This window comes from Schistocerca gregaria, chromosome 6 (genome assembly GCF_023897955.1).
Source record: "Schistocerca gregaria isolate iqSchGreg1 chromosome 6, iqSchGreg1.2, whole genome shotgun sequence".
Lineage (NCBI taxonomy): Eukaryota > Metazoa > Arthropoda > Insecta > Orthoptera > Acrididae > Schistocerca > Schistocerca gregaria.
Window position 1 is genome coordinate 78,804,278 of NC_064925.1, and position 17,951 is coordinate 78,822,228.

The 17,951-nt window shown below is 47.6% G+C and overlaps 1 protein-coding gene across 1 annotated transcript in view; it reads left to right on the top strand.

Moving 5' to 3' along the window:
- The window catches only part of LOC126278041 (cholinesterase 2-like), a 224,371-nt gene that overhangs the window by 64,542 nt on the left and 141,878 nt on the right, over positions 1-17,951 (top strand). Inside the window, exon 4 of the mRNA XM_049977796.1 lies at positions 1,126-1,264. Within this exon, the coding sequence (XP_049833753.1) occupies positions 1,126-1,264 (139 nt within the window). The remainder of the gene's footprint in view (positions 1-1,125; positions 1,265-17,951) is intronic.

Here is a 17,951-nt window from a genome sequence, read left to right on the forward strand (position 1 = left end):
TTTTACCAACAGATGGCCGAACTATGCAGTAACGTGCACGCAACGTTTTACGCTCTTACAGCGTCTGAGTTAAATAGAGCATGGTCGAAGGGGACAAAGGAAAGATAAACAGAGAAGCCTGTCACATACAAAGAAGGTATTACATTTAATCTTGCTCGACATTTTCTCATGAAGTGCCCAGAAAAGTCCTTATCTGCCAAATGAAACAGTATTTGTTGTATTCATGGACTGAAAACAAGGGCTGAAAACGAAATGAAGTCCAATTTAATGCTCCTTTTAAAATTTAATCCAAAATAGAATGAGTATGTTTACCACTGTCACAAAGTCTATATACCTACGTTATTTTTCAGAAGTTTCCCTGTAGATTTCATTTTTGTTGAGAATAATAACCGTCCAGATTCAAAGTGTAAACTGTCACCCGTAGTCATTGGTACGATTTCACGTAAAATCCCTCTTTCAGTATTACTAACAAACCTTTTATTTTCATGTTGGCTGGGCATGCTCACACAGCCAGCCTCTTCGTTCGTGTCTTTAATATTCGTTCGTTTGCAAGCGCTGCCAACGGTAGGCTACCCGTAGACGAGAAGTTTAACTGCACAAATAGTCACGGGTAATGATGTCAACACTGCAGGAAGCAACTGACGCTGATTTCCCCACGCCCCTCACCTCCCATCATAAACCTATCGTTCTCCACAAACACAGCGCGATTCGTCGACAGGCAGTAGAGGGAGGACTGAAGTGAAGGGAGGATGAGTGACGTAGCGCCGATGTAGTTGGAGAGGGAGGGCGGAAGAGAGTGAGTGAACTAGAAAAAAGTGTGGAGTGTGCTGTCTGTGAAGAGTTTGAAGTACCAGTTCATTGAAATTGAGTGGTTAGTTCACACTTCAGTGGAGTGAAGCGTTCATTTGAACGACTCATTCACGAGCTCCCCATCACAACTGCACACAGCACAGCCAGTGATTTTCATACAGAGCGCTAGGTGACGTTACCAACACAAAAACCTAAACAGCCGACTTACAATGTGAGTGTCAGTACATAAGTGGTGCGCTGTGGTGAACTACTTTGCCACGGGAAGTGGACGGAGGCGAGAGAGTCTCAGGGATGGTGGTGGTGGTGTGCCCGCAGGTGACGGCGAAGCTGCCGGTGCTGGTGTACGTGCACGGCGGGGCGTTCGTGGGCGGCTCCTCGCAGCAGGTGCAGCCCCACTACCTGCTCGACCACGACATCGTGCTGGTGGCGCCACAGTACCGACTAGGCCCACTCGGTGAGTAGCCCGCCGGCAGTAGGGGTGGGAAAAAACCGACCAGTTGAAACCGACACCGCTATTTTACTTCCGAATAATCAGCATCTTTCGGTATTTGTTTCGTCTCGTTTATAACAGATGCTTTTTTTTACTAAATAACAGAGGAAAATAACCGAAATATCATATAATCATAAGAGCGGTGCTAAAACTGTTCATTTTTAAATACGAGGGGGGGGGGGGGGGGGTCGAAAAGTTTCTAGCCTAACAAATAAAGAATGACAGAAATTTCGTAATAGCAGTTTGTTTTTCAATAAAATACCCGTGCATACTAATACCCTTGCAGGTATGCTCAGATAACGTCTGCAAAGCATTGAAATAAAGGAGAATGTGGCGGGTGACGTAACAAAAAAAAATTAACGATGACTAACTGAAACCCTCAGCTGCCGACAGGAGTTGTTGATATACCTCGATGTGGATAGCTGAAAATGTGTGCCCCGACCGGGACTCGAACGCGGGATATCCTGTTTACATGGTAGTTTTTTTTTTTTTTTACAGTTAACTAGGACGGAAATTCGCCACCACTTCAGGTTTCGCCAACGAAACAAAAATTAAATATGCCTCTGAACTATTAATATAAAAAATAATAAAAGGAGAAAGGAAAGGGTATAATACTTTATTATATTTGATTTGTTGTTCATTTTGTTCTTAGTTTGTTCTTGTGTATTTATTTGGATTCGAAACGCAGGTCTCCTGCCACTTTTTTTGTTATCTTTTTTATTTATTTATATAGGTATCAATGTGCGAAGAGTCATAGTTAATCAAGCCTGGAAAACTAAAACAGAATGAAGACACCATCGAAGATATTAAACGTAAATAACATGAAAAGAAAGCTACCACGTCGTAGTTAGGCTTCCCAGCGACTGCGCCCACTGATAAAGATTGTTCAATATATGCTAGTTTGCAGTTCGTTCTGACCTCATCTTTCACTGCCTGGAACATTCCAGCTGCACGGCGGGCTGTGAAAGGCACTCCATAGGTAGTTTGCGAAGCACTGTCGATATCTGGTATGCCCGGAAATAGCATGATGTCTTTCTTGCAAATAGAGCCAGAAGTCAAGGAAATTCTTGTGTCCGTCACGACAGAGGTAATGGACCGCATGTCCACGTATCCAGGTGACGGAGTTGGTTCGAGTCTTGGGGTAAAATGTCTCATCCGGAAACAATAACGTGCGTGCAGATATATGCTCCGGCCTAACTCGCAAGAGATAAGCCAGCATCTGCCGCACTAGGTGCCAAACCGGTTCCGCCTCTCCGCAGCTGAGGCGGTGCTCGTCAGAATCTACTGTATTACAACCCACACAATTAAGAGATTCTGCCATGTGCATATTGTAGAGACGTTCTTGCGTCACCAGCTTCCCATTAACGACTACGTACCATTGGTAAACAACGTCGGAATCAAGCATGGCATCGTGTACAGTCTTCCACACCACGCGCCACCGTACGTCAGGTTATTTTAGTTCGACCACATTTAGAGGGCGGCGTTGCAGCATGTCGTGATATATACGTCGAGTCGTGGCCATTTGTGGTGTCGTGAACGCTACACTGCAATAACTTTGTTCTAAATAGAAACGTCCTATATAAAAGAGGGGCGCTGGGATGTCCTGTAGTGGCACCGGCGCTCTTAGTGAATCAGGTCGTAGCGCCGTCAGAAGCCGACTCGTGAGGCTCGTAGGACTACGGCGCAGCAGACATAAATGTCAGCTAACATAGAGGGCAATGGCCCTATCATGGACATTGACTAGGCCGAGACCACATTTTTCCTTGGGTAGGGTAAGAGATACGTATCTGATCTTCAGTTACATACCAGCTGTGACGAAGTATCCCAGCGCTGCCATAATGCTACGAGCCAAGGGTTTCGGAATGGGTAGCGTTTGGGCGACATGCGGTATGCGGGACGCAAGGTATACATTGGCATAATACGTTCGCTGAACGATGCTGAGGGATCGCGAGCGCTGATTTGCAATTCCGGCCCTAATTTGGTGAAGAAGGCGTCGATAATTGAGCGTCGTCGCGCGTCACATGTCGTTCATGAAATCTAAGCCCAAGCAGCGGACAGTACCACTGAAGCGTAAGGGGGCAATGTGTTCCTGCGGTAGCCCAATCCCGATGCTCAAGGCGACAGATTTGTCAACGTTGATTTGGCTACCAGAAGCTGTACCGTAGGTTGCAATCCAGTCCAACGCCGCGGCCATATCGTCAGCTCCTCGTATGACGATCATCAAATCATCCGCATATGCGGTGCAGCGATAGATGGAGCCGCCGAACTGTATCCCAGTGAGCCTGTCTCGGAGGCCACACAACAAAGGTTCTAAGGCCAATGCAAATAACAATGTTGAAAATGGACATCCCTGTCGTACTGATCGGCGGATCGGCACGGGTGCCGTCAGTCTTCCATTAACAGGAACTCGAGAAGTAGCCCCATGCAGAAGGCGAGTCAACACTGTGATAAAGGGGTCGTGGTATTCCATGCGCCGTAGAACGGCACTGAGGAAAGTGTGGCCCACACGGTCAAAAGCCTGGCTAAAGTCGATAAACGCCAGGGCTGCCGGCAAACGTCTCACCCGTGCAAGGGAGATGAGATCTCTGTAACGACATAACGCAGTTCTGATGTTGTTGGGTCCCCCCAAGGACATCTGATCGCTGGACAGGACGTGCAATAGTGTGCCCCGAAGACGTTCTGATAGCAACCTCGAAAAGATCTTGAAGTCGCTGTTCAATAACGTTAAGGGACGACAATCGCGGACATGATTCCGTCCCTTCGGCTTATGGATGGGGACAATTAGTCCTTCCAAGAACGGTGCAGGCAACGGTATACCCGGGGACATCAATTCCTGACAAATTTCAACCCAACACGGTACCAACAGTTGTTTAAATGCTCGATAGAACTCTAATGGTAATCCATCGATTCCTGGTGATTTATGGGGAGAACCTATACCGATGGCGTCGAGCACTTTCTCTTCTGTCACTTCTCCCAGTAAAGTCGGTACAATGGCTGGTGGAACCGTACCGTGGACACGTGCTGAAACGGTGTCTACCGTCGGCATATCAGGGAGCACTGCTGAATAAAGTTGAGCGTAATGCCCATAGAAGGCTTCTGCTATATCTGCTTGTTCTGCCACGTGTCGTCCGTCGTCCGTTATCATGTTAGTTACCAGTGCCCTACGGCGCCTCCTGCGTTCTAGGAGCACGTGGTGCATAGTTGGCCTTTCTGATTGTATCATGTCTGGAGCACGTACAACAGCGCCTTGCAAATGATGGCGTGCTAAGGAGACGAGCTGCGCTTTCGCGCGATTGACTATGATATGCCGGTCAGGTGAGGGCTCCATAGCAAGACATTTCCGTAGGACGGTGTAATAAAAGTTTTCCGTGCTCCTCCTCCATGCCGCCGCTTCCCGGCCGTAAGCCATGAAGGTGCGCCTAAGAGCAGGCTTCGCACATTCAATCCACCAACTGAGGGTCGATCGATAACGACCACGACGCTGTAAGGACGCGTTCCACGACTCTTCGATAGCACCTTTACATGCCGGCTCGTCCAGATGGGCGACGTTCAGTTTCCAGGGGGGCCTATTGCGCCACACACGTGCAGGTTGGAGGGCAATGGTGCAAATATAGGCTGTGTGGTCGGTGAATGCAGTGGGCCAGAGCTCTGCTCCTCTCGTCGCCGTCGAAAGGGTGCTTGTGACATAAATTCTGTCTAACCGACTTGATGAATGACTTGCATAGTGGGTGTATCCAGGAGCTGGGCCATGGATATGGCGCCACGTGTCAATCAGGTGGAGGTCACGCACTAGCATTTCCAATTCCACACACGGGACGTGATGTGGCTGCTGATCAGACGGAGATAATGTACAGTTAAAATCTCCTCCGATCACCATATCGTCTATACGGCCCATAAATAGACGCGTGATATCTTCCGAAAAAAAGCGGGCCCGATCTCTCCGTCTCCCTGATCCTGAAGGGGCATATATATTGATGAGTCGTACACCGTTGACATTTACTGCCATGGCTCTTGCACTCGGTAAGTACAGTACGTCCGTAGCCGCCAAACCGTCCCGTAGCAGAACAGCCACACCACAATCGGTAGAAGAGGCGTGGGAGATGTGGGCGGTATATCCGTAGAAGTCAGGGAAACTAGCGACACACACTTCCTGTAAGAGGTCCACGTCGACGTCCGCCGCATCAAGCATGCGTTGTAGCATTGTCAGTTTGTGTGGTGCCCTTATCGCGTTGATATTGATTGTGGCTAGGCGAAAGGTGTGCTGCCTAGCCTCTTCACCCAGGGTAGACCCCATGGCAATCAAAGCTAACCGCAAGAGATGCCGGACCTACCAAATCCGTTACAAATTATGCGTCTTTTACGATAGGAGTGGCATCTCCAATGCCACCCCCTCCGCTGTCACCCGTGCCCTCCTTAGGAAGTTCCTCAACATCGTCCGACCACAGTGGCTGCAACACGATGCTGTGTAGCTGATCGGCACCTAAATCTACCGCACGTACGTCGTCGTTGTTAGAGGTAGACGGAGCGCCATCCATCGACGCGACCTGCTGAATCCGTTGTGCAAGAAGTAACTTGGCACTCGTGGTATGGGCAAGTGAACCGTTTACATCACTTAGATTCTCAGCAGGCGCAGCATCCATGTCGTCTGAGGAGATGTCACCTTCTTGACCGGCCGTGTGTAGGAGGCAATCGTCTGAAGGGATCCGCCGACGTCGCTTCCGTCGTCGAGGCGAACGTTGCTTGCGAACGTGGACATCCGTATACGAATGTGGGAGGCAATCCAGCGTCGTTTCACCTTCCGCTAGGAAAGCCGCGGTCGGGACAATGTTCGCGTCCACGTCCATCGCGTTCTGGATGTTACGTTGCGTCTGGAGTCCGTGGGACTGTTGCTGCTGTTGTTGCTGTGGAGGGGGTGACATATGGGTTGGCATCGGGGGTCCTTCCTCTTCCTCCCTTCGTACTTCTGGCGTCGATGGGTGTGTCTGATCGCCCGTTTCGTCCTCAACTATGGTGCGCATCGTCGTCTGAGCGTACTTGAGGGGCAGGATTGTCGTCCCTGTCGGGGAAACGGAGGCTCCCACTGGTATCTGCGTAATTCGACGTTGTAAGCAGCTCGATCGAACATGGCCTTCCTGCCCACATCCGGAACAGGTACGCGGTTGACCGTCGTACATGATGATTGCACGACAGCCACCGATGTTCAAATGGGACGGCACATGTTTCTTGAGCTCAAGTTTAATTTGGCGCACACCATTGTAGACCTTATACGTCGAGAAAGTTTGCCACTTTTCTGCAACGTGGCTGATAACATTGCCATATGGTCGGAAGGCGTCCTTGACAACTTCGTCTGGGACCTCGAAGGGGAGCTCAAAAACCCTTACAGTCCTTAGGCCCATGCCTGCATGATCCACCGTCACTGCACCGATATGCCCGTCAGAATGTTTGAATCTGAGAGAGTTCGAGTATTTAGACACCACTGTCGCGCAGACTTCTGCACTGGTCATTTTAACATAAACCACGCTCGCCGTTATAGAAAAATGTAGTACGTCGCCTATTTCATAGGCTCGAGGACGCGCGTGATCTGGTTGGAAAGTAATTTTGATCTTATCGTGGCGCCATGTGTGTGCCATAGTCACACTGAACTTGGAACTAATACAACTCGCGCCGCGTGAAGGTAAACACAAGCAACCGCTCACGGTCGCGCACGGCGGGGCGCAGCGCACGTCCTCGCCCCACCGCAGACGAAAGCCGACTGATCTGAGCCACCGAGGACACAGATGAAATAGCGCGACTGCAGGGACTTATCCGTTGCACGCTTCCCGTGAGACTCACATTCCCAACTGTCCACAATTCTACCTATGTAATGTACCTTATAGACATTTGCCCATTCTCTCATTAATCGCGCACGCTTTGGCGATTCCCGTAAGGGTTTGGGCAACCTCTGCGCATTCGCAGCAACCTGTGCGCAATCGCACAGTCGAAGGTCAGTGGCTGGGTAGCCTTTAACTATATATATGAAGACAGTAACTGTTCTCGAAAGAACAGATACTATAGATAAATGTTGATGTGAAACTTCCTGGCAGATTAAAACTGTGTGCCCGACCGAGACTCGAACTCGGGACCTTTGCCTTTCGCGGGCAAGTACTCTACCATCTGAGCTACCGAAGCACGACTCACGGCCGGTACTCACAGCTTTACTTCTGCCAGTACCTCGTCTCCTACCTTCCAAACTTTACAGAAGCTCTTCTGCGAACCTTGCAGAACTAGCACTCCTGAAAGAAAGGATATTGCGGAGACATGACTTAGCCACAGCCTGGGGGATGTTTCCAGAATGAGATTTTCACTCTGCAGCGGAGTGTGCACTGATATGAAACTTCCTGGTCTCGGTCGGGCACACAGTTTTCATCTGCCAGGAAGTTTCATATCAGCGCACACTCCGCTGCAGAGTGAAAATCTCATTCTGGAAACATCCCCCAGGCTGTGGCTAAGTCATATCTCCGCAATATCCTTTCTTTCAGGAGTGCTAGTTCTGCAAGGTTCGCAGAAGAGCTTCTGTAAAGTTTGGAAGGTAGGAGACGAGGTACTGGCAGAAGTAAAGCTGTGAGTACCGGGCGTGAGTCGTGCTTCGGTAGCTCAGATGGTAGAGCACTTGCTCGCGAAAGGCAAAGGTCCCGAGTTCGAGTCTCGGTCGGGCACACAGTTTTAATCTGCCAAGAAGTTTCATATCAGCGCACACTCCGCTGCAGAGTGAAAATCTCATTCTGAAATGTTGATGTGTTAGGACAGCAACCAGCCACTAATTTACATTGAGTTTCTTTATTCAAAGGAAACCGTTACCGGTTTCGAATCGTTGTGATTCATCCTCAGATGGTTTTCACGCTTTCTTATTACATTTGGTGTGTTTTTATAGATCAAGTGTCTTGAAACGTCGGTTTCGAGTGTTTGTTTTCATAACATTCGCCCAATCGATGTAAATGGATTCCCACTGCATCCTCGTCGTTGCACACGAAAATAGTTCTCACTGTACACTTTAGATTTGTCGCTGAGATCATTTCAACCACGCACCACATCTTTTGATACATACAAAATATATCAAACAAAATGTATAAGGGATCTTATCCGCATGGCTGTAACGGATCGTGCAGCCACGTCTCGATCCCTGAGTCAACCCGTGGGGACGTTTGCAAGACAAAAACCATCTGCACGAACAGTTCTACGACATTTGCAGCAGCATAAACTATCAGCTGGGAGACCACAGCTGCGGTTACCCTTGACAGACAGGAGAGCCTGCGATGGTGCACTCAACGACGAACCTGGGTGCACGAATGGCAAAACTTCATATTTTCGGACCAATCCAGGTTCTGTTTACAGCATTACTATGGCCGAATCAGCGTTTGGCGGCATCGCGGTAAACGCACAATGGAAGGGTGTATTCGTCATCGCCATACTGGCGTATCACCCGGCGTGATGGTATGGGGTGCCACATCTCGGTCACCTCCTCTTCGCACTGATGGCACTTTGAACAGTGGACGTAACATTACAGATGTGTTACGACCCTTGGCTCTACCCTTCATTCGATCCCTGCGAAAACCTACATTTCAGCAGGATAATGCACGACCCCATGTTGCCGGTCCTGTACGGCCCTTTCTGGATACAGAAAATGTTCGACTGCTGCCCTGGCCAGCACATTCTCCAGATGTCTCACCAACTGAAAACGTCCGGTCAATGGTGGCCGAGCAACTGGCTCGTCACAATACGCCAGTCACTACTCTTCATGAACTGTGGTATCGTGTTGAAGCTGCATGGGCAGCTGTACCTATACACGTCATCCGAGCTCTGTTTGACTCAATGCCCAGGCGTATCAAGGCCGTTATTACGGCCAGAGCTGGTCGTTCTGGGTACTGATTTCTCAGGATCTATGCACCCAAATTTCATTAAAATGTAATTACATGTCAGTTCTAGTATAATATATTTGTCCAATGAATACCCGTTTATCATCTGCATTTCTTCTTGGTGTAGCAATTTTAATGGTCAGTAGTGTAGATTTTGCGCTATGTAGCTGGAGTCAGCGCTGACAAACATAGCGTGGCCGTCATCCGCAGTAAGCACAGAAATATTCGTTTTGTAAATAGAAACCACCTTTTCTTGCTTCAATGTATTTTATTTGTCCCAGACGCGTTTAGCCTTTTACTTTAACGAGTCTTCAGTGGGGTCTATAATGACACACTTTTGTTCTGATATGAGACGTGTAGAGAATAAAACAGTTCGCGCCTCGTTTGTTACGTAAATTAGTGGTCACTTACAAATCTTCTCGTCACATGCTGGAGGTCGCACTGTAACTTCACTTGTGAAACATAACCACGTTTTCATGTTCCCCTTACGTTTCGTAAGTCAACATTTGTCTTCAAACAACAGCCACTGTCTCCATCATGTCATCATATGGCAAAATTGCATTAGATACTGTAGATGGCCGTGCAGCTTTTCCCTGGAATAAATGATGACCACGGCCGGCGATGATGTAACAAGTCGAAGCCGCAGTCACGCAGAGTTTCCAGTGTTGCGAGGGCTTAGTGCGCCGGTGCGTTGTCCTGATGCAAAAGCACTCAGCGCGCCAATTTTCTGCGCCTTTTTTCGTTATCTCTTCTCTCAAACGGCGCAGGAGAGTTCAGAGGTATGATGTGTTGATAGTTACGTCTTGTTGCAATCGTATTCTCCTTAGCCACTTGTATGGCGTCTCGTTGTCTCTATAGAGCTGTACCATGAGAGTAAGGAGAGGATGTTGGTTGGTGACCGGTATCCTTGATCTATAACACAAACTACACGCAATTAATAACTGGGTTCTTTATTAATAAACAAAGAGCTACGTAACTTAAGTTTGCATGTGCTGCGGCACAAGTTCTCTTCTGTATAGTCCATGCAGCCTCAACGCTGTTGAAGTAGAAGTCCGCTGTGTTCACTATAATGTTGCTATGTGCTGCCTGTCTCTGTGCTAGACGGCTAAGTCTGCAGCTCCTTCTCAGAGACACGCTGGAACTCACTGGTTAACTGACTGGCTACACTGGCCCTCCAGTCCGCGACGGCGATCCTACACTACTGGCCATTAAAATTGCTACACCAAGAAGAAATGCAGATGATAAACGGGTACTCATTGGACAAATATATTACACTAGAACTGACATGTGATTACATTTTCACGCAGTTTGGGTGCGTAGATCCTGAGAAATCAGGACCCAGAACAACCACCTCTGGCCTCAAACAGAGATTGGATGGCGTGTACAGGTACAGCTGCCTATGCAGCTTCAACAAGATACCACAGTTCATCAGGAGTAGTGACTGGCGTATTGTGACGAGCCAGTTGCTTGGCCACCATTGACCAGGCGTTTACAGTTGGTGAGAGATCTGGAGAATGTGCTGGCCAGGGCAGCAGTCGAACATTTTCTGTATCCAGAAAGGTCCGTACGGCACCTACAACATGCGTCGTTATCTGCTGAAATGTAGGCTTTCGCAGGGATCGAATGAACGATAGAGGGACGGGTCATAACAAATCTGAAATGTAAGGTCCACTGTTCAAAGTGCCGTCAATGCAAACAAGAGGTGACCGAGACGTGTAACCAATGGCCCCTCATAACATCACGCCGGGTGATACGCCAGTATGGCGAAGACGAATACACGCTTCCAATCAGCGTTCACAGCGATGTCGCCAAACACGGATGTGACCATCATGATGCTGTAAACAGAACCTGGATTCATCCGAAAAAATGACGTTTTGCCATTCATGCACCCAGGTTCGTCGTTCAGTACACTATCGCAGGCGCTCCTGTCTGTGCTACAGCGTCAATGGTAACCGCAGTGATGGTCTCCGAGCTGATAGTCTATGCTGCTGCAAACGTCGTCGAACCGTTCGTGCAGATGGTTGTTGTGTTGCAAACGTTCCCATCTGTTGACTCAGGGATCGAGACGTGGCTGCACGATCCGATACAGCCATGCGGATAAGACGCCTGTCATCTCGACTGCTAGTGATACGAGGCTGTTGGGATGCAGCACGGCGTTCCGTATTACCCTCCTGAACCCACCGATTCCATATTCTACAAACAGTCATTGGATCTCGACCAACGCGAGCAGCAATGTCACGATACGATAAACCGCAATCGCGATAGGCTACACTACGACCTTTATCAAAGTCCGAAACGTGATGGTACGCATTTCTCCTCCTTACACGAGGCATCACACCAACGTTTCACCAGGCAACGCCGGTCAACTGATGTTTGTATATGAGAAATCGGTTGAAAACTTTGGTCATGTCAGCACGTTGTAGATGTCAACACCTGCGCCAACGTTGTTTGAACGCTCTGAAAAGCTAGTCATTTTCATATCACAGGATCTTCTTACTGTTGGTTAAATTTCGCGTCTGTAGTACGTCATCTTGGTGGTGTAGCAATTTTAATGGCCAGTAGTGTAAATACTGGCAGCTGAGAAGGCGTTGGCGGCGTGTTTCCAGCGAGTCTTGTCGCTGGCCTCTATCGATACTCTTGTATCCTCTGTGGTGCATGGTATTTCGGCGCTAGTGTACGCCAGCACAACAACTACCTTAGCGGATGATTTTTGGACCTGGAATTTTATTGGCGTAGGGAATCAAAGTGGCGAACCCACGTTTCCTCCATTGTCACATACCTTGCAAGAAAGCCGTCTTCATCCACTTCAAACTGGCGGACGATTTCTTCACAGCACTGCACACGCTCCCATCTCTGATCTGCATTCAAGTCTTTCAGGACCCATCGAGATGGAACTTCCTGCATTCCAGAAATATCCACTACAATGTCATGAGCATGCACATGACAGATTCGAAATGTCGTTTCATATGCTGCAACGTTGTTCGACGATCCTGCAAAATCGTATCTTGAATTGCAGTCACTGTTTCATCAGTGGCAGCGGTTACAGGCCTTCCGCTCCTTGGCGCATCTCCCACACTCGTCCTTCAACGTTTGAAGTTGGACACACAGTTTTTCACTGTTGCATAAGACGGAGCACTATCCTTAAGTGTATTCCGCATGTCTTCTGTAATTTCCTTGGGTGTCATTCACTTCAAATTAAGACATTGAATCGCAGCATGGTTCCTGATTCTCTCGATATTCGACATTCTGATTACACTGCGGTATGCAACGCATCCTAGCGGCAAAACTAACGAAGCTGGAGCCGTGAAATTTGACTTGCATACTCACAGTGTATCACCATAAAAGGAGGTGGTATTGTTCGTGCCAGATATTATGGTAACTACACTCATGCTCATAAATTAAGGATAATTGCTGAATGTGGTGCCACACAACGTGGCACTACACAAAACTGGCGCTAACAGCATACGCACATAGGGAACATACACGACACAGATCTGTAAGTCCACGGTATTGGTGATAAGTTGAGAAAACCGTCCCAAACACATGTACTACAAAACGCCACTGTTTCCTGCGCATGTACCCCGACATCTGCATGGGATATGATCACAATGCACGCTTACACACGCCGCACAACGGGTTGGCATACTCTGGATCAGGTGGTCGAACAGCTGCTGCGGTATAGCCTCCCATTCTTGCACCAGTGCCTGTCCGAGCTCCTGAAGTGTCGCTGGGGTTTGAAGACGTGCAGCGATACGTCGACCGGGAGCACCCCAGCCGTGCTCGATGGGGTTTAGATCTGGAGATTAGGCAGGCCACTCCATTCGCCTGATATCTTCTGTTTGAAGGTACTCCTCAACGATGGCACCTCGGTAGGGTCGTGCATTATCATCCATCAGGAGGAAGGTGGGACACACTGCACCCCTGAAAAGGCTGACATACTGGTGCAAAATGATGTCCCGATACATTTGACCTGTTACAGTTCCTCTGTCAAAGACATGCAGGGGTGTACGTGCACCAATCATAATCCCACCCCACACCATTAAACCACAAACTCCATACACGCCCCTTTGAAGGTCATTAAGGGGTTGGTATCTGGTTCCTGGTTCACGCCAGATGAAAACCCGGCGAGAATCACTGTTCAGACTGTACCTGGACTCGTCCGTGAAAATAACCTGGGACAACTGTTCCAATGACCATGTACTGTGTTCTTGACACCAGGCTTTACGGACTGTCCTGTGACCTTGCAGGTCTTCGGGCGAATAACCCATCTCTGTTCAGTAGTCTGGAGACAACTGCTCCAGTGGCTGCGGTAAGGTCCCGAGCAAGGCTACCTACAGTACTCTGTGGCCGTCTGCTGACACTGATGGTGAGATATCGGTCTTCTTGTGGTGTTGTACGCTGTGGACGTCCCGTACTGTGGCGCCTGGACACGTTTCCTGTCCGCTGTAATCGTTGCCATAATCTTGAGATCACACTTGTGACACCCGGAAGGCCCGTGCTGCGACCTGCTGTGTTTGACCAGCCTCCAGTCGCCCTAGTATTCTACCCCTCCTAATGTCATCAATATGTGTTCTTTGAGCCATTTTCAACACACAGCCACCATTAGCACGTCTGAAAACGTCTGCCCACTTACTCGCTGCACCGTACTCTGACATGCACCAACACACCTCTGCGTATGTGGACTGCTGCCACCGCCACCGTGTGACGACAGCGGGTCAAATGCACCGCATGGTCATACCCCGAGGTGATTTAAACCAGCAAAACGCCCACCAGAGCGTTGTTTCACCATGTCTCAGCGCTATCCTTAATTTATGAGCATGAGCACATCTCGGGATAGAAACTTTTCGAACGCCCCTGCCACACTTTTTTTTTAAATTAAAGGAGAAATTGTTTTCCTACTGTTTGCATTCGTTTGAAATGTTGCGTTATTGCAAAAAATGAGAAAAGCGACCAACGCTGTTTTAACAAAAATGTTGGCAGAAGCGAGTAACAAAGGCACGGCGTAAGACTTGGTACAACTCTGCTGAGGCAACAGTGCCTCTGTGGCCGAGTGTCGTATACGTGCAGTGTGTCGCAAGACTTGCCCCCAACTGGTCTGTACTGTAGTTTGTCGATGTCGTCACCGGAGATCCATTCTATTGCCGACAGCAGAATGGCACCAACCCCAGTCTTCCGAAATGACGTAGAACTGAAGTACAATGCTTCATTTGATTTACAAGATCAAAACTTTTCTCTTCCATTTCTATGAAATAATAAAAGAGGAAGGATATTATGGTAACAATAAAGAATTAAAAAATTAACGATGATTCATTGATAGTACGCAATAAAAACAGATAGTACATGATTAACTGCCTGTATCTATACAATATGCCTTCAGTTGCTTGTGTACTTGAAAAAGGACAAGTTAATACGAAAAACAGGGTTCTTGAGCCTAAGTTTTCACCCTTTGGCACTGACTGTCCCTAATGCCCGGATAGAGGTCTGGTACCTGGTTGCAATATGATTTCTGAGTAGAGCTTCAAAAAATTAGAATCAGTAGGAAAATACTAGCGATTCAACCACTTATCGCTTTTCGAGAAAAGTAGTAAAAGGTGGACGACACTAAGTTTTCTTTTATTTGCCTGTTTAATTTAATTTAATGTTTTGATTCTATGTATCTTAAAACTGAGAGAATGGAAATTTTTCAATCTTGGTACTATTTTTACGTATTTCAGGAGTAAAAAACCGAAAATTGGTTATTTCAGAAACCTGTTATTTTGAACCATTTTAGCTGCCAGATTAAAATGTCGTGGAAGAACGATGTAACCGAAAAACGGTTGTTTCGGCGATAACCGCCGTCCCTAGCTTGCAAGCCAGTTCCCACCAACAGCTGCCGCGCCTGATAGCGCGGGCGGCCCTGTTGTCATGGAGGCAGTTCAATATTGCTACGTTATGTTTAGTTAACTATATCGTAAATGACACTTGCAGGAGCGGAAAACACATTTCGGTTACAGAAGTAACCCATCCACACTCAGCAGCCGTCACGTGCTGCGTCACATTAAAAATTTAGTGTGACGCACCTGTAACTGCGGAAATGTTGCCAGTGCAGGGTTTTCACCCATAAAGGGCACGATTCGCGTCGGGCGATTTGGGTGGCCAAATCAGTCGCTCGAATTGTCCAGAATGTTCTTCAAACCAATAGCGAACAACTGTGCACTGTCATCCATAAAAATTCCTTCGGTCTTTGGGAACATAAAATCGATGACTGCAGATGATCTCCAAGTAGTCGAACATAACCATTTCCAATCAGTCATCAGTTCAACAGGACCAGAGAACCCAGGTCATTCCTTGTAAGCGCAAGCCACACCGTTATGGAGCCACCACTAGGGTGACCAGACGTCCGGATTAATCCGGACATGTCCTCCTTTTTATCTCTTTGTCCAGGGTCCGGCAGATTTTTGCAGTGTCCGGCTTTTTCGCAGAGTTGAGCGTAATACAGCTAATTTTACAATTCGTACCGTTCTGTTGCTCTTTTCTTAAATGCTTTAACTATTGGCACAGCCTTCGTGATAAACACGCACGAAGGCTGTGTTAGTAGGTGGCACCAGGATCGTCGATGTTATCTGTTGGGTTGGAGAAGAGCCAACACCGTGTTACTAGAGGAGGCCGAAATGCAGGCTGGCGTGAGGAGGGAAGAACTATACTGATGTGAGGTCTGGAACATGACAAGGAATTAGAATTCAGAAAGCGGACGTAATTAGTTTGATACTTAACTTTAATCCATTAATGATGAACGTCGCTCTTGACGGTACATGATTCACAATATTATCTGTTCAGGATACATAGTAACTGAATATGGCGCCTTTTTAGGTCGTAGCAAGTGACGTAGCTGAAGGCTATGCTAAAATGTCGTCTCTGCAAATGTGAGCGTAAGTAGTCAGTGAATCATATCTAGAAAAGTCGGCTGTACAACGGGGCGAGTGCTAGGGAGTCTCTCTAGACCAGACCTGCCGTGTGGCGGCGCTCCGTCTGCAATCACTGATAGTGGCGACACGCGGGTCCGACGTATACTAACTGACCGCGGCCGATTTAAAGGCTACCACCTAGCAAGTGTGGTGTCTGGCGGTGACACACATTATCGTTCATCTAACTATAAGTGAATGCAAATATCGATTATTTAAAATTTTCGTTTCGTATCCTTGCTGTGTATTGGCTTGGCTTGCTGTAGTGCACGTGTGATTTGTAAGTGTAATATTTAACCGAGCGAGTTACGTAAAATGTTTGGCTTTGCCTAAAGGAAACTGTACATTTTCTCATGTCCTTTCCTGCAAATATACGGGTTTAAGAAAGGGAGAAATTCCATTTGAAGCGGAATGTAAGATATGTGGAGCTGGAACGTACGTCTCAGTGGCCAATGAAGGTAAGAATTAACTCAACAGATTAACTGTCATGGTTTTATTTCATTGTTTGATATTCAATTTATTTGTATCCGGTAGGTTAAAGTTCAGTTTACATGTTGTCAGCTGCTTGTTGAATTGTAGATGTTGGTAGTGGTTCGTCGAATGAAGGAAGGTGAATGGTCGTACGTTATTCGCTTTGTAAACAATTCCGTGTTGTTGACATAACAAAACAATTGACGACACACTGTCACCACAGTCAATGTTTTTAACTTTTTATGTTGCTCAGTTAACCCCCTCCTGACCATCACCAACAATTAGCTACTAGTTTTACCGGTAATTCCCGGCAGTCACCTGACTTGTCCAAAGCTGACGGGTGGTATTCTCATCTGCAGTTGACCCGTCTGATGTGTCATCTTTTTTTCTTCCTTTTTCCTCCATTTTCAAGCTGTTTGTCCTCCTTTTTAAACAATTGCATCTGGTCACCCTAGCCACCACCAGCCTGCACAGTGCCTGCTTAGCTGCTTGGATCCAGGTTTTTCAACAGTCCCCCAGTCTCCCAGGCTCCAACCGATACGGTCACGAGCACAGGGAAAGCGCTGACGGCGATGTCGTGCTCTTAGCAAGGCACTTGGCGTCGGTCGTCTGCTGCAAAAGCCCATGAACGCCAGATTTCGCAGCTCTGTCCTAACGGATACGTGTGTGATAAGACCCACATTGATTTCTGCGGTTATTTCACGCACCTTGCTTCTCTGTCATCTCTGACAAATCTATGGAAACGCCGCTACTCTCGATCGTTAAGTGAAGGACGCTGTCCGTGGTGATTCTCGACACATTTTTGACACTGAGGATCTCGGAATATAGAATTGCATAACGATTTCCGAAATGGTGTGCCCCATGCGTGTAGCTCCAACTACCATTCCGCCTTCAAAGTATGTTAATTACGTGGTATGGTCATAATCAGGTCGGAAACCTTTTCACATGAGCCACCTGAGTACAAATGACAGCCCCGCCAGTGCACTGACCTTTATACCTTTCAAATTCTGAAGGTGGCAGGGGTAAAATACAGGGAGCGAAAGGCTATTTAGAATTTGTACAGAAACCAGATGGCAGTTATAAGAGTCGAGGGGCATCAAAAGGAAAGCAGTGGCTGGGAAGGGAGTGAGACAAGGTTGTAGCCTCTCCCCGATGCTATTAAATCTGTATATTGAGCAAGCAGTAAAGGAAACAAAAGAAAAATTCGGAGTAGGTATTAAAATCCACGGAGAATAAAAAAACTTTGAGGTTGGCCGATGACATTGTAATTCTGTTAGAGACAGCAAAAGACTTGGAAGAGCAGTTGAACGGAATGGACAGTGTCTTGAAAGGAGGGTATAAGATGAA